Source organism: Meriones unguiculatus, chromosome 4 (genome assembly GCF_030254825.1).
Source record: "Meriones unguiculatus strain TT.TT164.6M chromosome 4, Bangor_MerUng_6.1, whole genome shotgun sequence".
In the NCBI taxonomy this organism is placed as follows: Eukaryota; Metazoa; Chordata; class Mammalia; order Rodentia; family Muridae; genus Meriones; species Meriones unguiculatus.
This window is the reverse complement of record NC_083352.1, coordinates 140,526,522-140,549,656: the sequence shown is the minus strand read 5'-3', so window position 1 is coordinate 140,549,656 and position 23,135 is coordinate 140,526,522. Positions and strand designations below refer to the sequence as shown.

Here is a 23,135-nt window from a genome sequence, read left to right as displayed (position 1 = left end):
GGAGAGGCAGGAATCAGCAACCAGCTGGAGAATGGCATGAAAGTGGAGCAAATTAAGTCCTGCAGAATCAGCCTAGAGCAGGGCCCAGGAAAATGCAGGATCAGATCCAACTCCCTGTCAGCCTCTCAGCTGTGAATCTGGTGGGGGGGACACCCCCTGGTGGTCCATTCTCCCCCATTAGGAGGAGCTTCCAGCTCCAGAGAGCTGGAGGCAAAAGAGCAAATTCTGGTCATGGGAAAACTAGAAATCTAGCTATTAGCTAATCACCCAGGCTGAAAAGCCACCAAACCCTTGAGAATCCTGACTACTTCTTAACTTCTCAAAACAGCCACCCACACCCAAACACCAGCAGCCACCAGAATGTGGGGCTTAAAGTTAATCAGACGCAGGATCCCAGGGTCTGTAAGGTAGACCATCCATCTAAATGACAAGCGACTATTTAAAAGACTGATCTGAGAACACAGTGTGTCATTCAAAGCGAATCATTTTCTTCAGACACAGACACCCAAGTCTGTAGGAGGTGGGAGGATGGGAAGCCATTCTGTCAGACCCATATTCTTAGAAGACAGGAGGGAAGCAATGGGGCCACTGCAATACTCTGTTCTCCCTCAAAGTCCTGAGTGAAAGATGGTTGTGCATCTTCAGTTTGCCTGTTAAAATCATGCAGGCCAGCTGAGGACCTAACCCAACCTCATTAATGAAGGCTCAGTGCCCAAGCACAGAACAAGCCCCACAGGTGGCCAGGATGACTTCAAACGAAAACAAATAAAAATACTGACCCTAACAGAGGCATCTACTAAGTTGTCCAGGGTAATGATAGATGATTAGCATTCTCATGAGAAAGTGACTTTCCTGAGATGATGATTCATAATTAAGTTTGATATTATTGTCAGGCTGGCACTAAACCAGCCTGTATAGCCAGGAAGGGGCAATTCGAGTCTACCTGGAAACAACAAAACCAGTAGAGTTTTCTCCTATAGGTGAGTCAAGGGGAAAAAAAAAAGAAAAAAAAAAGGCAGCTCATGTAATACATAACCCAAAAGACAACTTACAGGTAACCTGCCGTGCAACTATTTCTGGAGCAGGACCCAACCTGAACTTCCTTAGCTGGAAGGTTCTGTTTTGATTTTCTTTCAAGGCAGAGAGAAGGAACCCGGCTGGGAGACTATGCAAATGGCGTGTGGGAAAGTTGCACCTTAAGTAAATAAGAGCGCTGGTGCGTGTCTGGGCAGGGAGTGGGAGGCGAGACTTGGAAAGAGAAAGGGCTCAATTCTGGAAACAAAGCCTGCTGTTCTGGCTGGGGGGCCCTCCCCTACCAGCCGTGTTTATTCTGGTGACAGTAGCACTCCTCTCAGTTGGCTGATGCTATCTGAGCAGGGAGCAGGCTCCAAGGCCCTAGAATAACGAGCACTCTTACTTTCTCCACAACAGCCTTAATTAGCAGAGTCACCGTACATAGGTCTCTGCTCCGTCTGACAAAGATGCTGTCAGATGCCACAGTCAGCTGTGGCCAGGCATGTCCAACAGTAGACAAATCCTATTCAGGCTTCCTGAAAATCAACTTCCAGAAAGCTGGAAGAAACAATTCCAGGACAGCCTGTTTTTAGTTTACTTCCAGCTGCCTTGAGTCTCTCTTTAACCTCAAGTTAGCAAGCACTCCCATGGCTCAGGAAGAGAACACCAAACACTGGGCGGAGCTAAGAGTCATCATCTAGGTTAAGCCTACAAATGATCTGTTAAAGCAGTAGCCCTAGAGTTTGCCGAGGGAGAAATCACTGAGCAAGGTTGTCAAATGCAGACTCCTAGGCCCAACCAAGGCCTGGGAAGTCCAGGGCAGTTGTGGGAGTCAAGAACCTGGACTTTAACAATTCTCTACTAATTCTTCAGTTTTGGGGCAGCAGCACCCACTGGGGCCCACCACAGATCCTCAAAAATCAAGAACTGCATTTAGTAAGTGCACCAGGTACCCTCATCCTATAGGTCTGTGCCTTTAGACTGTTTCAAAACTGTCCTTGGCTCAATTCAGTGCAGCCTTGCAGAGCGAAGGAGGCAGGACTGAGGGCCCAGTTAGCGTCTCATAGGATTTGCTAATTCTTAAAGGCTTGGGGGTGAATAAGGCGTGAGACCAGCCAAAAAGGCCACAGACACCAAAGGTATTTCCTGAAACAAGTCTTTTCCAAGTTGGCATAATGTACACTTCAAGAAGCGCCCCCCCCCCAACCAGCATCGGAAGGGGAAACAGGCAGGGTAGGTTTCCGTTTGGCTTCAGTATTGTCCCTGGACCATAAAGAACAGACTTCAAAGGCCAGCAGCAAAGTCTATATTCATCAGGCTCAACTGAGCAGATTCCAGCACAGCCATTAACCTCCAGCACCAGCCCAGCTCCAGCCTGCAAAGGGGCCAGGAGATTGTACTAATCCCATTCTAAAGAATGCTGGACTTTCCCCTACTGATGGGAAAAGTAGGGGAGGGTGACAGAGGGAAAACCAGGGTGGAAGAGCAGACACAAGGAAACAAAGCTACATCCCAGCCCAGTCCATTAGCACTTAAGAAGATTACAAACATGTCTTATCAATTTACAGAACAGTTAATACATAAAGATGCCAACTATGCCCATTAAGCTTTTTGGTTTGGGGTCCACTTTTGTTTTTTCCCCCCTGCACCAAAGAAGAAATATGCATTCCACCAAACAGCTGGCATGATTCAATAAGCTCTAGATGTGCCTGCTTTGTTCTTTTTCCCCCTAACTTTTTCATCCTCCAAAAAAGAGAGGCATATTCACAATGAGGTCAGTCTCCATGTTGCATGGGGGGGGAGGGGGGCGGGGAGAAAGAGCACAAGAAACTGAAGTTATTAGCTGGTCATTTACCTGCAGTCACCCGGGAGCTTGCAAGAGCCATGCTTGGGACTGCAGCCCTGTCGGCATATGGCTGTAAAACACAACAGAAAATTCCATTAGCACACAGAACTGACTATGCCTTACTGGCCACTGTCATAAGAACGGCCAGAACATAAAACTGGGGTTCAAATAACAAATCCAGGCTTAAAACTTCAACGCCATGTTAGTAGATCCTCAAATCACAATACTGTTTGGAGGCAAAATGAAAACAAAAACAAATGATGGAGAATCCCTCATCATGTCTAGTCCTTGAGCCCTATCTGGGCCTCGTTCCTTCTCTCCCTCCTTCCCCCCTCACACTGAGAGAAAAATAAAGATATCTGCCTTCCCCTACCCCAACTAGTCCCACCACACCCTTCAGGTGAGCCTCCCACTAAATGCCTGGTTTCAACAATCCATGGGACTAAAGAATCAGGCGGGCTAATCTTGTGGCCAAGTAGCCTCACAAAGCAATTCTATACTTGCTCACAGAGAGAAAGAAATCAAGCCAACACTTAAAAAGGACAGTGACATTAGAGAACTTAAGTAACTGCTACTTAACTTTAAAATATACTGAGCAATTGCTTCTCTCATCAATTCCAGAAGTGCCCCATCTTTCAAACAAGCTACTGTCACCAGCTAACTTAAAGAAGTACTGCCTAAGAGACCAAATATCCTCTCATGCCCCATCCCTTACAATTTCAATACTAAATAAAGGAGTTCATCTAATTTTGGGGCAAGATCAGCAAGGTACACTACATGGCCATGAGGGAATAGCATATAATGTGCTAAGATCTCCAACACTATTGCTAGGAATTAGAACTGCCTAATTCTAAAATACGGGACAAAAGACAGTAAGGGACTCTGCATGGGGTTAGTCAAAAAGAACATGAATGTGCAAGGTAACCACTTAGTGGCCCCCTCCACTTTTAATGCCACAACCTCAAAGATGCCACAGTGACTAAGGAGCTCATTTTCCATAGCACTGTCTGTTCAAACATCACTGGACTGGCCTGTTCCTGTTTGGCATCAGGACCCTCAGAAGCAGAATGTGAGGAGGAGATTTGGTAATAGGAGGAAGGAATGGGGGAGGCCTATGAGGCCAAAGGAGTTGTTGAGCAAGGATATGGTCTCAGCTGGGGTCTGACTTCAGTGTGATCCCAGGGGAACCTCTGGATTGTGAATCTTATTCCACAGTGTTAAAGCAAAGGGGGCTGGCCTTTGTAACACGGCTCCCTCCCCCTTGTCAGTCACTCAGTAACTGTTCTGCTGCAGGGATGGGGCAGATAGTGGCTCCTGCGTGGCCAAGGACAATTCCCTGGAGAAGGAGCAGCTGCGAGCTGTTAGCAGCCAACACTTACAGCAGCTGGGGGATGGGGACACCAGCTGGTAAAGGGAATCTGGACAGGGCACTGACAGAATCTTCTACACACAGCATCTTCATGCTTCAATCCAAGATAAACCGCAATATCCCACCCAGCCACCTGACTGCTGTAAGCGTGAGAAACTGGCACCAAATGAGACAGGCAACAGCATTTGCCAATCCACCCAGTTGCATGCACACATACCTTTGTTACACTCTGGACCCATCCAGCCTTCCATGCAGGTTTTGTTGCCATTCTGGTCACAGGCATAGTGTCCAAAGAAGTCATCTCTAGGCCGACAGAACTTATTGCAGCCAAAGCCATAGTAGTGGTCATCACAGGTCACTCGGATCTGATACTCAAAGTGGGCTATCCCAGTGTTTTGTTTCAGGGTCTGCCATTGCCGGCTGGGGTTTATCATGCCTGAGTGAGAAGCCTTTTCGATTATGCTATCAGGTTCTAGAGGCAAATAAATAAATAAATAGAAAGAAACTCATTCATATTAGCATCTTTGCTTCAGACTAGAAACATGCAACAGTACAAAAGCCAAATTGTTATGTTAAAAAAAAAAGCAATAAAAACTGTACTGTCTTCCCTGTATGCCAACTTACCATTCAACCTCATTGCCAAGCACTTTCATATATCTTCTTGCCTGGAAGCAGCATTAAATAAGTGCACTTCTTCCCTGGTCTATAGCATTGAAGTCACTGAAGTTAGCCTCTTGCTATTCAAAGCTACAACAAGCATATTGCATGATCCACCCATGAACACGGGGCCAGCAACAAGCACATTGCATGATCCACCCATGAACATGGGACCAGCAACAAGAAATAGCCTGAGCGTGCTGTACAAACTCAGAGTGTACACAGAAACAACACCCTCATCCACAGGCGATTCTCCAACTCCGTGCCAGCAAACCCTTCAGGGTCTTTCTTCTCACAGCACCAAGGAGCTGCATCGACAGCAGAACCCCAGATCACTGTCTGGCCTCTGCATAACAGGTAAAACTGTGTCTCCTATTTGAGCTGGCACTTAGTGATGATGAGTATTTCAATTTGTTCCTGTGATCTGTGTCCTCTGCCAACTTTTCTAACATATTGCTGCCCGTACTAATTAGCAAAAAATTCCTAAATGTTATAAAAGGCTGCTCCTTAAAGAAATTTTACTATTCCAGGTAAGGTTAGTGACTTTTTTTTTCTCCATTTCAATTTCAAGTTTTCCTTGGAAAAGCTCTATTTCAAAATTCCTCACTGAGAGCCAAGGGGTGGTGGATTTGCAATACATGAAAACAAAAACATTAATAAACACATTAAAGCTGGCATTCCATTAGCAACAACAAAAATGTAATTCATTTCACTCTCCTCATCGGCCTAAGTGGCATACACGAGAGTAATTCATCTCTGCCTGCAGACAGGTAAGTTGAGGCACTGTGTTTGTGTCTGCTTTAAGTCAGGCTCCTTAAAAAAGCGCCTATTGGGCAAAGTAAATCTCTACAGTCCAAGTAGTTCTCAGAAGCAGTAAGACCTGGCCCCTACCCTGAGGTCATCTGTAATCTAGTCTAAGAGCAGAGACAGGTACAAAAATAGCTTCAAACCCCAGGAGCAAGGAGTGCAGAGGGATGTGAACAGACAACAAGACTCTAAGTCAGCACTCCACTTGGTGCTGTTTGTTTTCTTAAAGCCAGTCATCACCTTGTCAAATTCAAGGCCACCTTGGAGAGGCAACTTAGGACCTACTTGCAATGCCTTTGTAATTCCTGCAACCCACACCACTGTTTTTCTAGGCCTTGGGCCTGTGCTCCTTGACAAAGCTAGACAAGCCCTACAGGTGACCAGGGAAAGAACTCCTGGGTGGCTCTATTTACAACCAACACAGCCCAAGCCAGTCTGGACTGTGACGTGGGCAGGGCAAGCCTTGAACAAGCCCACATATCTGCAGCCTTACATCCAGCAACACACAGAGCCACGTGCAGGTAACACTGTACCTGAGTTTTTAGAAATGTACACAGACCAAAGAATGGCAAAAACGCCACTCCATTAACTGCCAGTTTGCTCTGCCAGTTCAGTTAAGAAATGGAGTGGGCTATTACAGCATAGTTCTAAGAGCTTAGTGAAGGAATTATTATACACTGTAGCCATGTGGCAAAGGTGTCTTGGCCTTCTCAGGCTGAGATCAATGTAATTCAGCCCAGACATCAGGGTCACCCTGAGGGTGATGAATGATGTGGAACTCTATGCAGTTCACTGCACTTTCTACCCACTTTCAGAAAATTCTGTGAAGATAACTTCTGAGTCCTCAAGAGGACAGGGTAGGGTGGGTGGTGGGGGCTCACAACACCTTGGAAGCAGCCTCACATCCGCAGAATGCGTGGCACCCTGCACACCATCTGGGTAGTGCGTGACTAAACTTAGTGCACCTGACTCGGCCCTAGCTTAGGCCACTAGTACTTGGGGCAGGGGTGGGGGTGGGGGAGCTCTTCTGGGGTAGCTCCAGCTTTAGGACTGGGAGAGAATGTTAGCACACCTCCCTGTGAATCTCAATGGTATAAAGATGCTCATGAAGCATATACATAGCCTTGTACACCAAGGAGGAGGAGGGATCACCATGAACGCAACTCAAAGACCAACCAGAAAACCTAGATGGTGGCCTTAGCTGAGAAGTCTAAACTGTATGGAAAACTTGTCTTGAAGACTCCTACTTATGCTCACCCATCAATCAATGAATATTATCATATACTGAAATCATTTTCTCAGGCGGAAAAAGAGACGCTTGGATCTTTATACGCTACAGTCCTGGGCCACACTAGAAAAGACTGGGTGACTGAGGGTGGAGGCCCACCTTGGAACTTCAGGAGTGCCTAAGCTCAATCTGGCCTAGACTGTACTTGAGTTTTTAAAATATACGTAGACCAAAAGAATGGCAAAACAACCTTCATTAGGAATTATTACAGAGCTAATATGAAAAGGAATTCTGACCCAAACTCAGGGATCTGCCTATTAGTTACATAAAGCCAGGACGTTTCCAACTCGAGGAGCTACCAAACAACAGCCTAAACTCCTGGGCTCCTTGGCATCCTCAAATGCTTTTTAAGGGCAGAGGATAAAGAAAATAAGGAGCCAAACATCCCAGGAAGAACAAACAGTGTGCTCAAAGGTCCTGAGACAAGAAAGAAATGTGATACGCTCAAGGGTAAAAATGAATAAAGAATGGCTAAGATACAGACACAGTGACCAAGGTGTGTTAAGACAAGCCATCAGGAAAACAAGGCATACAAAGATCTGACCCAAGAGCTACAGGAAACCATTGAGTTGCTGGCTTTTATCAACAGGATGACCATCAAATGTTATGCTTGGGGTGGGGGGTGGGGTGGCACAAGAACAGAGATGATATTGGAAGTTGACCATGTGGCAGTCAAGCTAAATCTGAAGGTACAGGCAGGCAGAGAAGTGGAGCAAGGAAGTAGCAGTAGCCATGGTAGGAGGCAGCTGGATTCCCATGGAGACCGTTCAGAGGTTGAGGGCTGTGTCAATAGGAATGCTAAATAAAATACATAGGGGCCTTCCAGATCTATGAGTGCCCAAATACTGGTGCTTGTCACTCAGAAAGGGCTCCAATTAAAGGAGAGGACAGACCTCCAATTTGGCTTTGCCTACTGAATTTGTGATACCTTGAAAATATAAATGAAAAATAAAGAGACTGAACAGAAAAGTAGATAAACCACCAAACTCAAGGTTAATATTCTAAGTTCTATAACTGTGATGGTCTGTGACTAGGTCAACCACTCTTTCTAAAAAGTGAGGTCTGAAAGCACATTGTTCTCTTCTCAGCCTTCCTTATCTCCTCTCCAGGTACTAGTTACCCTAGGAAGAGATGAGACACCCAGGAATCCCAAAGCACAGGGATCTCCACTACAAATGTGAGAAACTATGGGGAGCTATAGACGGGCAACAGGTCCTAGTGGCACAGCTCCAGAGTGTGAGAAGGCAGACAGCATAGCAAAGATTCCATAGACGTTGGGTAGGAATCCTCATAGGATCCATTCCTTCACCAGAACAATCAGAAAGCCCACTTCTATTCCCCTATCCATTGCATTGTACATAAGGTACAATGATAGGAAGTCCACACAGAACTCAATGCTTGTGGGAGGGGAGAACAAACAGTATCCATGACCTTGCCTGGCATCAACCATAAGCAAGACTAAGACTGGCAAAGTGCCCTATCACCATCCTCAAAGTATAGACATCCTTCCCAGTGAGATAGCTCAGATCCTCTTTCCCAGGGAGGGCTGATGTCTAAATAGCTAGATGCCAAAGCAAGAGAACAACCCAAATGACAGGCAGCCTGCATCACTACCTGGACTTTGTGAGGATTCTATGACCCTAAGACATCCAAGAAATCAACCATGTTTGAAACTGCCACGGAATTTATACGCACCTATCACTACAGCCAAGCTAGGTACTCACTACCTTCAGCTATGGTAGAAAAGCTTGGTGATGTTGACAAGGGAGAAAGCTGTTAACAACAGTAAAACATAAAAGAAACAGTAAGCTAGAGAAGTAGAAGGTACTTTCTGGGAGCAGAGGGCAAAGGCAAAAACCTGGATCAACAGCTCTTTCTGAACAGACCAAAAAATTTCAGAATGCATCAGGTTTTCCAATGACAACCCAGGCTCTTGTTTTGGTGTGAGGGAAAACATACTAAGTTACAGTTGACCACTGTCAGCAGAGCACACCTTCACTGCCTCACCACCCTCCAGCCACCCCTCCGTAGGCCTGAAAAGCAACCTGCCCAGAAAACAGAGCCATCTTTCAAAAGGGACAGAGCAGGTCATGACTGCAGGGGGGCCTGAACTCTGCTTCAATGGGAGGTTTGTGGTGAGCAGTGTGGGAAACTCAGGCTGGCTTGAGGCTCACCTGCCCACCAAGTGAAATTTAAGGTTGGTCTTTAGAGCCCAGTACCACCCTTTACAGCTTTATCTTTCCGATGAGAGATTAAATGCTCACTTAAAGTTTAAATGGACTTTTAAAAAGTCACTACTTTGATCCTTTAGCAGTCTACACGGTTTTAAAGTTGTAAAACCATTAAGATCTCTATCCAGAGATAATCGAGGTCCCTTTTTGCAAGGACTGAGTGAACTGGGAGTCTGTTCTGGCTACTTAATATTTCAGATGAAAGTTTTAGGAAGTTAAGGAATAGATTCCACAGACAGTTTTAGCCCAGGTGGGCGTGGGGCACTGGGGATTTTGCTCTGGCAGGTCTTTTAAGCACTGAGCTTCACAAGCCTTTAAAGAATTCCCTAGTGAGATACTTACGAACAGTGTCGTTACTGGAATCCCAGGCCTCCACCAGCAAAGTGTAGGACCTCTGCAAGACAGATAAGCAAACTTTAATGATTCAGACAGAAGGATCATCCACTCTGCAGTTTTTGGTGCTCCCTGTGTGTTCCACAAACCCAAAACAGAAGGTGGAAAAAGGCAAGTGGATATTTGAAGCCAGACCAACCCCTACTTTTCTCTCTAGCACTCTTCCCATGTTGACAAATAACTCCTTTTATCTGGCAGGGGCTCACTGGGGCTCACACCAAGCCAGCAAGCAGCCCAAAGTCCTGATCAGAAAATAGTACCTCCCTATATGGGAACACATAGCACATACGTTTCCCAAAGCTTTTCAGTCCCTATTTCTAGTGTATGAGAAAACACACACACAAAGAATTTATCCCAAGCCAACCTACTCAGGTATTTGTACTGAGAGAGAACTGCTAAGGTTACGCTTTGGGGCCTGGTGGGACAGTCCCCAGGGAGGCCCCCTTTTCCTTTTCAGAACCCCTTTGAAAGCCCTGTCTGTGTAAGACCATCCCAGCTCCCACAAGTATCAGGTGACTCTCGGAAGAAGGAGGGGTAGGCTCAAAGACTTAAGACAAAGGCAGCAACCTAGCCTGGACGGTGGGGTGAGCTGTGGCTGTCTGTGGGAGAAAGTACAAAGGCAAAGGCACTGCACACCCGTGGGTTGTAGTTATTGATGAGTGTATCTGTCAATAAGATCTAACATTCCTGGAATAATCAGTTCAGTAACTACACAATTCCCTGGATACTGGCAAGATGCCAGCCATCCTACTGAAGTACTTTTTATCTCCTAAGCGTATCTCCAAACAGCCCCCTCCTTCCCCAAGACCCAAGCCATTAGCCAATTTCCACTTTTACTCAAATCTTTACTCACAATAGGCACTGGGGTGAATTTCACTAAACCTATCTGGGGCTGGAGAAATACAGTGGGGCACAGGAACCGGAACAGGTCTGTGCAGCTCTGCCCTATACCCGCACAAACCCATGCGATGGTTAAGTTGCTCAGATAACCACAATGCCACCAGAAGCACTGCTGCCAGGGGAAGAGATGGCACCGATAGGGTAAAGGCATGGGAGGAAAGCCAGGGGGTTCATTCATAAACCACAGCAAGCTCACTACTTGCTCAGTGACACAAAAGTATCTTGTGATAGACCCTGCCTTGGAATTCAGCCGAAATATGTTTCATACTTACAGCAGGATTCCATTTCGTTCACTGATAACTGTGGGAAAATGCTCACAAAGCAAGCAAAACCGGGCAAGCTAGGACACATACCCAGCCCTCTACTGTTAGTGGCTGTAGGTCCAAATACATTGTTATTGTCATTAATATTTTATTAGTGAAAGTTACACCTTATTTACAGCCTCTTTAAGTTTCCTAGGACTTCCTACAAATTATAGGACTCTTTCCGAAGAGCAGCAAGAAATTATATTTCTCTACTGATTCATGGTGAGAGCCAAGTCGAAATGAGGCCAGATGTGTGGCTGATTCTGTATAATTAAGCCCTTCATTTGTTGGTCACGTTGAGGCCCACATCCCTCACTTCAACAATATTGCTGTAATTAATCCTCTGATTAAATGCATTGATACCGAGAGTTTTGACAGACTTGCACAAGCACTAAACACACATAATACCCACAAACAGCACTGCAGAGGCAGGTGCCTTGGAACTAGCTGGGCCAGCAGTATTAACTCAGCTTCATATTCAAAGCATCCTTAGACCCTGCAGCACAAGAACTCGGAAGATCAAGCCATCTGCCAGCTTCATCTTGGACTCAAATTTGCCAACACTACCCCAACTGGAGGCAAAAGAAATGTACCGCAGCTCTGTCAAGTACCTACCTTTTGGGGGGTGAAGGTGGGCTAGAATGAGGGTAAGGGCTTTCAGTGACAACAGCCAGGGCTAGATTTTGCTTTCTCTTATGAGCCTGGATTAGAGTTCCAGCTTTTGTGGGGCATGGGTGCCCTGCCTTCAGAGAAAGGACTCCCTGCAAGGCTTCTATTAAGAGCATTCTTCCCTCCCACTCCATCCCCACACTATAGATCAACAATCAAGATAATTTGGCAATGATTATTAGTTGCTAGGGAGCTTTAACTTTTTTCCCAGGCCCACGCTTGACCTCTGTACATCCCCAACGATCTGTCCAAACACAGATTCTAGGCCATGTGTACCTCATGCCACTCAAGCTGATACCCAGTCACAAATCACCCACATGTGATCCGCTACTACAAATCCCATCTCAGCAAAGGCCACATCCCCAGTCCTAGGGGAGTTTGGAAGGGGCTTAGTAAGGCAAGTTTTGTTCAATCTTAACTTCACACCCAAAACCAAACCAAAAGCAAATCCCGAGTTTTGCTGTAGTTCAAACAATAAAAAAGACTTTGGCAAGTTACCCAGATTTCATCTTTTGTCCTTAGTCTCCCCAGAGCAATAGTCTGGGGGCAAAACAAGAGGCGTGATAGTTACCAGATCTTCCATCTGGATTTGCAAGTGAGTCATTTCTGCCCCTTTCCAGCCTGAGGCTCAAGGACATCTGGCAGCATAGCAGCTGACTTCCATTCTTGTGGAGCATCAAAAAGTACTGGTCAGCTTTCAGAATGGCCTTTTGGGAGATTTCCATACAATTTTACCTACAGAAGAGTCTTGGCATCAAAATCCCCAAGGCATACCACAGTCACCAGGTTGTCTTACCAAGGCTGGGTCACCAGGCTCCTCCTCCTATCCTCAGCACTAAAGCTGCTGGTCTAGGGTTCATTTTGTCCTGCCCCACTCCATGGTGGTTACCTTGGCACTGGGCAAAGCAGTAAGCACTTAATTGCCACATTAAGCAGGGGGATGTAAGAAACAAAGGTGACCGTGTTGGCAGCTGGGAGCTTCCTTTTCCTGGCAACAGTGGTAGTCAAACCAAGCCCTAAGAAGCGGCTGCCTCCCCTCCTGCCAAGATGACGGACACAAACAAACCGCCATCCAAACGGCACACGTGTGGAGTCCAAAACCCCAGACCGCTGTGACAGGCAGGCCCGCCAGAGGCATGCACATCCTGGGAACGCTCTGAGTGCCAACACAGCCATTGTACCCAGCCGCTGGCCCCAGGTCTGTCAGGGGCCCTGCGTGCACTTTGCTGACTCAACTGTTGCTTCCTGTCACTTGTCCTGTATTAGCAGTATTTCTGGAGAGGCCCCATTCTTCTCTCTAATCCTCACTTCAGTCAGTCCAGCCAACTCTATTGTCCTGCTTGCGTCTGGGTGGCCAGCGTATAAAATATTCTAGTCACAAAACATGTGAAACATAAAAAGAGTTCAGAGAGCCCATGTGTGGGCGCACACAATTCCTGTCTTTTAGGGGTTTGGCAAGGTGAGGGGTGAAGAAAAGACCACTCCCCTAGTGCACGCAAGCTGAGGCTCCAGTCATAGAAAGCAACCATTTCAACAGGGTTTGACATGTCAATAGAATGTGATCTGGTTACAAAGGGTGATTTTCTCATCAAAGCCCACCTCAAAGACTCACTAAGGGGCCCCAGAGCTCATATCCAGATTTGAGACTCTCAATGAGGTCCCTAACCCCTTTCCCATCATTACCCTTACCTGTTTGAAAGGCATCCCACTGATAATTAAATGCACCAGTTACAAAAGGGTGGTGAGGTTAATAGATAGAATACCAAGGAGCCAGCCAAGCACAACCGTCCAGTTCACACAGGGCAAGCCTGAACAAGAAGCCTTTCTACTTATTTACCAAAAGGGCATAAAAACTAGGCTGAGCTGGTGGAGGACTCAGTTTGATTATTTACATGCCCCCTTTAGCCACTAGGAGACACCCTGGGAATGTCTTCCTAACACATGTGCTACCCCAATCAGAGTTGTTACTGACACTATGACTAAGGGCCAAGAGGTTTCTATGGGCCAAGCAATAGTCAGAAACCAGGAACCCAAGACCCACCTCCCTCACCACCATGTTAGAATCTTCACTTCTCATGCCTCTAGATACATCTTTCAGTCCTTGGAAGAACATTTTATTTTGTTCTAATTATTTTTAAAGCATATTTAAGAGCTGGAGCCAAATGCCACTTCTGAGCAGCTTGAATCCTAAAACTTTGGGGTAGGAGTATGTCTCTAGATCTTTACCAAAAATGAATTCTCAGGAGTATTTGTCATTATGGAGTACCGAGCGAGCAGTATGCACACCCGCAGACTATTCATCTTCACAGTGTTAAGTAATCTAGAAAGCCTGACACTGGATCCAGGTTTGGCCCTACAACAGGGCCAAACAGGGGTGCTGTGAATCTGGCTGCCAAGACGTCTGCTCACATTCCTGTTGTCACATGTGAAGGGAAGACTCCTCATGGCCTTGGCCTTTTCTCACGAAGAGCCTCTTCCCTCCATCCTAACTTTCACAAAGTATCCCTGAAGACACCAGTACGTGTAAAGCATTCAGACTGCTGGCTGTCTAGGCCACCAGACACTTACTGCATTGCTCCTGCTGCTTCTTCTGACCCATACAGTGCCCAGCAGCACTGAGTCTAAAGCTTCACGCTCTTTACAGACACTCTGAGTCCCTACAGAATTGTGAGCGTGGAGCTGGTGGACTGCAAATTCTTCTAAGTACTAGAAGTTTGAGGAAGTTGCTAAGAAACAAGGAGGAAGAACACACAGAGAGGGTTATACCTGTAAGGAAAACTATTAGACACCAAATAAGTACTCCAGGTCACAGCTATTCCACATGGCTTGCAAGCCACCCTACCTCAGTGTTTCCCAAAAACCAAGCACTGAAACAAACATTTGAGGAAGAGAAAAAGAAAAAGAAAATGTTCCCTCCATACACAGAATATCCTTTGTGCTAAGTACATACACAGGGGCACTGTCTGCACACATGCTCAGCACATAGGTGAGGTACAGAAAAGGCCAACTTAAAGAGAACCTTATTCCTCTGTCTCTAGATGTCCACACACATAAAGAGAAAAGATGGCAGAGAGTATAGTCATACCCAAGGATTGGTAATTTAGATTCTGTGATTAAGCACCTCACAGCAACTTGACCAACTTCTGTTATGTTGTTACTGAGGCTGCGGATGTGAGAGGGCTCAAGCTGGTACCCTTCACTCACGTTGCACTGGCTTTTCCTAAAATGATTAAGGTTGACCTCAGCAAGACTCTGAACAGGGTCAGTGTTATTTAAAGTCAGATGCTCCAGTTTGACTCCAAGTCAATACAATTTCAGCCCACCAATGCAGCCATATGACTGAGGTTTTTAAAAACAGAAGTAATTACATTAATGCATTTTTAATAAGCAGGCACTAATGGGATTTTGAACTAATTTGGGGAGGTGCAAATGAACTATTTCAGTGATCAATTACTGGTTATTCCCAAAACATTTCTTGTTAAGCCCGATGCTGTTATCACCTACTACCCCAAATGGAGAATAATAAATGTGAGATTGGAAGCCACTGGCACAGAGCTAAAAGACTGGGGCCAGAGCAGGCCATACCCAGTAGGGTGTAGCCCAAAGGGGTATAACCAACCCTGATACTGACAGGGCAGGGAGGCCCACTTCTGAGCGTCTCACATGCCGGGATATAGATTGCATTTCATATCCGACCAAATCATTTCCTCCTCTTCCTCTCTGGACCATGAACAAGGGCAGTAATAGCAAACAAAAGACAGGAATTACATGACCTTCTCCACTGAACTTGCCTTGCCAACCACAGTGTTTCCCTTCCCCTGTAAGCCAATTTAGAAGGACTCAGCCCAACTGTGCCTCCTTAGGGGTTGGCAGCTTATGTGACTAAAAGGCCAACGCAGCCTGAAGTTTTTATTTGCTTTCTAAACTGTATGTCCTCCTCTTGAATTCCACTGCGTCTATACCACATCCCACTATTACCTATCCCTGGGGGCTGTGGGTGGGTGGGAACTTAAGTTTGTGGTGCTTGGAGTCAAACCCAGGACCTTTAAGAATGCAAATACTCTGCCTGAGAGCTACATCCCCAGCCCTGGAGCACCAGCTTAAAAGACAAGCTTCTAAAGTCAATGAAGCTAAAGTGAATGAAGCTGTGCTATCCACTAGCACTTGAGACGCTTTCACTGAAGGGAACACTCACCCTGGAGTCATCCTTGGAAGTTACAGAAGGCAGCGTCTCTTTAACTAAAACAACACACACTCTCAGACTTGGGTTTCTCTTGGGAAGCAAAGCTTGTATCTCACAGGGGGCCTTTTGTGGGGGCAGCAGGGTGGAGGGTCGTTTATGAGTAATCCACGTACTTGGCTGGACTTCAAAAGAGCCACCTTCTCAGTGCTGACCCAGTGGATCTCCCCGTTTCACGGTTGGTGACCCTCGCGGGGCCTGAAGGCACTAAAGAGTAATGGCGAATCAACGGTGGCAGTTCACTCTCCACTCACACCGTTTCAGCTCCTTGTCTGGGAAGAATGCTCTCATGCAGGTGTCAAAAGCAGACAGCCACACTCGTAGGTCACTTCCCCCCAGATAGCCAGGGGAGCAAGCCTGTCTGTTTTCATCCAAGCCATCCTCCCTGTGACCCCTCTCTCCAAAATAAACCTCAGCTGGGCCTGCCGGTTTTTTTCTACATCACTAATAAGATTCCTTTTATGGTCTTGTGAAAAGCGAGGGGGTCGGACTGATCCCAGAGAGGGTGGAACCACCTGCAGGCCCCTTCCTCCTAAACTCCAAACACAGTTCAAGGGCAGCCAGTATTCACCCTAAGCTTGGACCCAGCCAGATTTAGAGGTGCCAACCTCTTTAGCTTAAAGTTCTCCCTAATAGGGGATTAACAAACAAGACAAACATTCTTTGTAAAAGTGAAATCCCACATCAGCCCTCGGATCTGAAGATAACTTCACCTACAGCAGCAGTCCCCTGCCAAAATAAGACCCTTTTAATTGCGTGTTTTTGATAGCTGTCTTATCGCACCCACAGCAAAGGCCAACTCCTGTAAACGCAGACTTTAAGAGCCAGCTCAGCTTCACACAGACAGGGCCAGACAAGACAAGCTTCTCTCCCACCCCTCTTCAGAGTTTTAAACCATAGCCCAAACCCGCGGGTAGGAGGCAGCAGAGTGCACCCCATCCGAGCACGTGGCGGAAAAGCAATCCTCCGGGGCACAGCGCTCCCCCCCTCTTACCACCCACCCTCGGAGCTCTGGCTTGGCCAAGCACCAGTCCGGGCGGCGAGTCACGCCTCCTGGACAACGGGCACACCCCCACCATTTCCCTTTCCTCCCCTTCTGCAATCGTACCCATCTTCCTTCCACCCATTTTGGGATGTTGCAAGGCTTGGCTGCAGTCTGCCAGCTGTATGCCGGCCTCACGCTGCTCCGAGGGCCAGGGGGAGAAGAGGGTGCGGTGCACTTGCACCCGAAAATACCACTTCCAGCAGGCCGCCGCTTCCAAGTCTTGCCACTGCGCGGGAAGGGCTTGCGCAGGGCACTGGGTGCCCTCCGGACGAGAGCATGCGCCCGCCCTTCCCGGGGAAGTTTGCAAACACAGCTGTTCCAGAGTTGGGGAACTGCTGTGAGCAAGGCAGCCAGGGCTACACCGAGCGGGGGCGGGAGAGAGAGGCAGGGGGCGGGGGTTCCCAGACTAAAGCCTGGACGCCAGCCTTAGGCCCCCCACCCCCCTGCAGCCGCCATCCCAGGCTGGGAGAACGCTCCTCCAACACGCCAAAATCTCCCCTGGAGCCGCGGGAAAGTGGCTCCCCCACACCCTGCAGGAAGGACACACCCGCTTCTCGGTGCGACTCACGGGAAAGGGGAGGGTGCCAACTTGGACTGGGCGCAGTCGCCTTCCACGACGCTCCGAGTTTTAATTAGTTAAGCAAAGAGATCGTCTCTAATGACCTCCTCGTCGGGGGTGGGCATTTCAAGCAGCAAGTAAAAAACTAGCATCCCTGCACACTTTCCCAACAATGCTCTTCAGAGTTCCCATTTCGGTACGCTAAGCAAACACCAGCCTGAGTGGAAGACCCGCCTGCCCCATCTTGTTTAAGGCCTAACTATAGTCCGAGTTCTCAGACTTGCCACCCCAAAAGGCCAAGCTTCAAGTCAGGGGCCATTAAATCCTTCTCAAGGCAATACTGGGCTCGGCCCCACGTTCGACTCCTAGTCGCTCACTCACCGGCCAGGCGAAACTGAAAGGCAGCACGATGCGGTTCCGGTCGTTGCCCCGGCTGGCCTTGAGATTGAAGGTGTTGCCCCCGATGACAGGCGTGGACCCCGAGCCGAAGCTGCAGGGTCCCCCGGCTGTGACGCGGGACTGATACTCCTTGAGACACACTTTGAAGTACGTGTCACACTCGTCGCGGGTGCACTTGCGTTCGCCAGGGTTCCGGGCGCCGCCGCAACAGTTCCCGTTCTGCAGCTCTCCGTTCACGTTCTGCATCGACAGGATCTCCAGCTCAAACTGACCCGAGGCCCCGCACACCTGCCGGCGAGGGAGGGAGGTCAACCACGAGAAAGCTTCCTCTCGAGGTGGCAGTGGAGACTCCTTGCGCCCCCCACACCCCCACAGCAAGCCGCGAGGAATCCTCGGCGCAAGTGGAAATCATTTAGCAAAACTAGGTTCAGGGCTTGACCCGATTCAGGGGCATAAAACCCACGGGGTGCGGAAAAACTCGGACAACTGCCGAGTGCGCGTTAGTGACCGCACTCTGTCCGGCCTGGAGTTTAGCTTTCGAGGCCAGGGGCTCCCCTCTGGGGAGCCGGCGTTCCCAGGCCGGGTGCAGCCCCACTCGGGTGACGAGTCAGGGTCGGAGAGCCTTGTATTCACGGGCTCCGAACCTGCGCTGGGAGCCGCAGCCACCGGCGTCCAGGACGCCACGAGGGGAGGGAGAGGGTCGCGGGGAGCCAGGGCGGGAGAGAGTCCTACCTTGGCTCGCAGGGCGCAGAGCAAGGCGAGCAGAAGGCTCAGGGGGCGCCCGGGCCGGCCGCGCGTCCGTGGGGACCGCATCGCTGCGCCGCGCGCCGCGGGCACTCCGGACGCCGGCGTCGCTAGCGCTGGTGCTCCCGCCGAGGCTGCCGTCGCCGCTGCCCCCGCGGCCGCCGCGTCCCGGCTCTGATATACTCCGCGGATTGGAGCATGCACGACTGGAAAACAACACCACTTTTCAAAAGCCCTTTCAAGAGCAGCGCGTTCCAGAAGGCGCGGAGCCCGGCCTCCTTTTATTATTCTGATCGCTTCTTTGAGTCGCTCCCCCTCCTCTTCCACCTCGGCTTTCTTTCCTTCTCTCGGGCTCCCCTTCTTTTATTATTATGATTATGCGCAGCCTTTTATTCCCTTTCAGACGAGCTGCGTGAACGCGGGGGAGAAAGGGGAAAAAAAAACCTGAGCCCAGCTCGCCCGCCGGCTGCAGGTAACACAATGACGCGTGCCCGCCCGGCTCTCGGAGAGGAACCCGGAGCGCCTGTCTGGGAGCCGCGACGCGAGCTGGCCACCTCTACCCAGCACGCGGAACAAGGCGCATGCGCGCTCGTTAATATTCATAAGGGGCGTGTCACCTGGAGAACACGCCCCTTTCCTCTGGGGGGGGGCGGGAATCTTGGAAGCGGTGGGGGGACGAGGGGGTAGGCGGACATATCGGGTAGCCTGGCCCCCGGGTTGCCCCAAACGCAGACCACTGTCCGGGACCTCTGACGGGAGAAAGGAAGGACCTGACAGGGACGGGGGCAGCCCGCGGCGCAGAGGCGCTCGCAGCGCCTCGCCCGACCGCCCCCTCGGTGCGCGGCTCCCGTGCGAGCCCCAGGTGTGGGCGCCGCGGGCTGCCCGGGCCGTTGGGGCGGACGGCTTCCGCCTTCCGAGCCGCCTGCGTCAGCTGCGGCTTTCGCCCCGGGAGGAGGGCCTGCCCCGCCGGGAGCCCGGGCCGCTCCCAGCGAGCCCCGAGCGCTGTGCTGGCGGCGGCAAGACTGGCGCGCTCGCCGCCGTCTCCTCGCCCCGCAGACGCGTCCTGGGCCGACGCTGCTGGGAACTTGGAGAAACTTTCCCGGAGCCAGGCTTGCCGCAAACTCGAGGGAAAGCCTCGGCCGCGCGCCACCCCTTCCCAGATCCCAGCCCGGGGAGCCGCGGAGGGGCTCCCAGCTTCCTTTCCAGACCGCGCCGAGGCAGAGGCGCGCGGAGGCAGGGGAGAGGACGCCCGGCATCCCTGGGCTTGTGCTCAGGCTTCGGGAAGGGCTGGCGGGGACGCGGCCCCCAGCCTCGCCCCGGCGCAGTGGCGGGAGTGCACCTGTAGGCGGCCTCCGTGCTGCTCTCTGGGTGGCGAGGCGCGGCCTGAAAAGAACCCCGTGGTTGTCGCGGGCCACAGAATTTGGCTTCTTGGGTGGTGGTGGAAACTGATGCTATTTTCCACCTTGAGGCAGGCCTCGCAATTAGCATCGACACCACTGGTCGTAATCAAGGTCAAAAGGAACCCACAGTCTAGCTGAAGCTTCTGCCAGCTCCTCCATAGGCGGGCTTAAAAGGAGCTCTTTAGGAAAACAGATTTCCGTTAAAGGACCAAAGGAGTTTCATGTCTTCTTCATGTCGTGAAGAAGAGCACGGCTTTTCCGAATTCAGTTTAACGTTCCAACCCTCTTCTTAGACAATAGGACATGAAGGGTAAGGGGGGGGGGACGTTTCCCACATGCTGAGCATGACAGCATAAAAATAAAGGTATTTGTGGCCATCTATATTTAAAGAGAGGCCCAGTACAGATAGTACCAGATAACATTTGGTGGGGTCAAGAAAAACTGGTTGGGAACATTGGGTCAAAGCTATCAAAGATGGTTCAGCAGTCTTCGCATTGTAATCACCCAAGAAGGGTGATTTCTTAATGGCAGTGGAGTATGTCTCATACTGATCATTCTGGGGTAACTCAATATATAATTGGAAAGGACATAGCCAAAATCAGGATGAGTTTGCAAGTGGTCATGGAAGCACCTGGCTTATGCAGCCGCCGCCTGGGTTATTTCTATATACAGCTTCCCCCAGTTACCACGAACGCAATGCATCCAGTTCTCAACAGTAATCCAATGCAAGCTTTTCCCACTAAAGTTTCCAGAAACATAATAGTCCCCACTTCCCATTCAATTCCTCAGTTTTACCTCTAATAGCCAAGTTAGGGGGCTCAATAATGGTTTTAAAGCAAAGAATTGGCGGTGTGAAGAAAGTCACACATCCCATAAAGGCTGGAGCAGTCTGAGAATATTTACTCATTAGGGGGTCTTAAGGTTTGAAGCTGTGTTAAATTTAAAGGTGTATCCAATAGTCGATGCCTTGTGCCCCACACTAACCCCAGGAAGGAGGCTATGAAGCTAGGCATTTAGTTGTGAATTTTTGAGCCAGCCACCTGAGTTACATTGAAAGGCTACCTGGGATTACAGTTGCCCTACTGGTAACAATCTGGACGCCATGAAAGCTGAACAGGTGAGTTTAGGTCACTTCATTAATAGGAAAGTTTTGAGACATGAAAAGCACCTAATACAGGAATGTCGAATCACTAACAAACACCAAACGCTCACTACAAACAGCACAGAACCCGAGTCTTTTCAGAGCCTGGGAACCCATATTTGAGGAAGACAGTTGGCAATAGGGGATTCTTTTAAAATTTTTCATTTGGGGCTCTTTCAGTGAGCTGGGACTCCCCCAAGAAGCCAGTCATATTTATTGCAACGGCACTGCGTGGAAGCTCTGTCCTCCACTTCCTTGATCACCCCACAACCTGGAGAATGGGGAACTGCTAAAAGAATTCAAACACGGACATTTCCCCTTGCCAAGCCATAGTCTCCCTTTGGGCTTTGCTTTCCAACTGTAAATGAATAGTCCAGAAAAATTCCCTGGAAAAATAACACTTAGGCATCATCCTTCCACCTGAGAGAATGTCCTCCCAGCCATGGCATGTGTTTGGATATCTTCTATAATTTCAGAAAGATGATACCTCAAGTTCTTTTCCACAAAACATGTTCCACCTTTATTGACTCACCAACAGTCTTGGTATCTATGGGCCTTAATAAGAGACATTCATGTTATGATTGTATTTTAAAATTCTTAATCAACTGAAATCTTTGATCAACACTGAGAAGAATCAGCTAATCAATATTTATTGAGAAGCACTGTTGCACATAGCAGCATGGATGATCGAAAGAATATCATGTGAAGGGAAATGAGCCAGACACCAGGAGTGCAACATGTGTGAGTTCATTTATACAAATCTCTAGAACAGGAAAAACTAGTCTCTGGTGAAAAATGAGGTATGGTAAGGGTGGTGGGTGGTTGGAGATTTGATGCTTGATACTCTTCTGATTGTGAGATAATTCAACTAACTATATCTTAATATTGGGTTAGGTGACTCAGGTGTATGCATTATCAACTTTCATTAACAAGTACATCCGAAACTGGTGACATTATGTTTTTGAAAAAGATTAAAAGATTGAAAACAAAGACGCAAGCACACACACCAGTTACTTATATCAATACAAAAACATTTAGGGATGTTTCAAATGATAGCATACCTACAAGTATAACTTGAAAAAAAGTAGAGAATAGCTGGGTGGCTAAATAAACTGCCTATGAAAAGTAATGTTAAGGCCTAGCACTTGGGAGGCAGGAGGATCACTTTAGGTTCAAGGCCATCATGGCTTGAGGATCTGTTGAGATCCTGTCTTAAAAAGAGATAGGTGGTGGGAGAAGGGGAACAATAAATCTAGGGAATAGACTTATTCGCTGTAAAATTTCTCTGAAATACTAATTATAAAATATTGAGGAAATGGTTATTGATATGCCTGATATCATCCAAAGCTCCAAGAACATGGCAGAAATCACCCAAATAGTGGACTTCAGAGTAAAGCAAAGTGTATGTGTACAAGGGTTAGAGGTGGTGTAGATTGAAGTAGGAACCAAAGCAGAACAAACATTTTTCTATTCCTTGTCCTTCTAATTCTTTTCTTCATTTCAGGAAATAGTCAAGTCTAAGTTTACAGACAAAGAATATGTAATGCATCCTTTAAAATCTTCTTTTATCTTGTTTTTAGATTATGTTGTTGAATGAAATAAAAAGTAAATAAAAAAGGAAAAGGAAGGACATGACTACACCTAGGTATGCTGGGAGAGAAAGTTTATTGTAGATAAAAGGGAGCATAGCTAGAGGCAGACGGAGCTGGGAGAACCCAGAGTGGTGATATCCCTGCGCCATGTGAGGAGGTGGGGAGGGGAAAGGAGATGATAGAGACGGGAACCAGGTAAAACAGCTAAGAGGGCAAAAGTCTGAAAAGAACAGGTAACCAAAATGTCTGGATTATATAGGGAAGAGCCTCTGGGGGAAGGGTAGCCCAACCCCTGTGTGGAATGGTTCAGAGAAGAGGGCTGGTTTGCCAGCCTATGAAGCAGCCATATCTGTTATTCCCTGTATACCTGTATCCAAGAACTGAGGAAAGCTGGCAGAACGAATGTAGCAGTCTTGTCCATTTTGATTTGTTAAATAGGCACCTCATTGATTTATCCCAGGGTTTGAGACTTGACAGTTTTATGTATATGTCTGTTTAGTCTGCAGGTGTGTATGTGCCCAGGGCCCGAAAAGGAT

The 23,135-nt window shown here is 48.4% G+C and overlaps 1 protein-coding gene across 1 annotated transcript in view; it reads right to left on the bottom strand.

The window, feature by feature from the left end:
• Jag1 (jagged canonical Notch ligand 1) overlaps positions 1–19,022 on the bottom strand; it is a 34,399-nt gene extending 15,377 nt beyond the window's left edge. Inside the window, exons 1-5 of the mRNA XM_021662969.2 lie at positions 18,455–19,022; positions 17,705–18,010; positions 9,555–9,606; positions 4,447–4,701; positions 2,870–2,930 (exon numbers count right to left, since the gene is read on the bottom strand). Of these exons, the coding sequence (XP_021518644.1) occupies positions 2,870–2,930; positions 4,447–4,701; positions 9,555–9,606; positions 17,705–18,010; positions 18,455–18,535 (755 nt within the window). The 5' untranslated portion in view covers positions 18,536–19,022. The remainder of the gene's footprint in view (positions 1–2,869; positions 2,931–4,446; positions 4,702–9,554; positions 9,607–17,704; positions 18,011–18,454) is intronic.
• Positions 19,023–23,135: the final 4,113 nt, after the last annotated feature.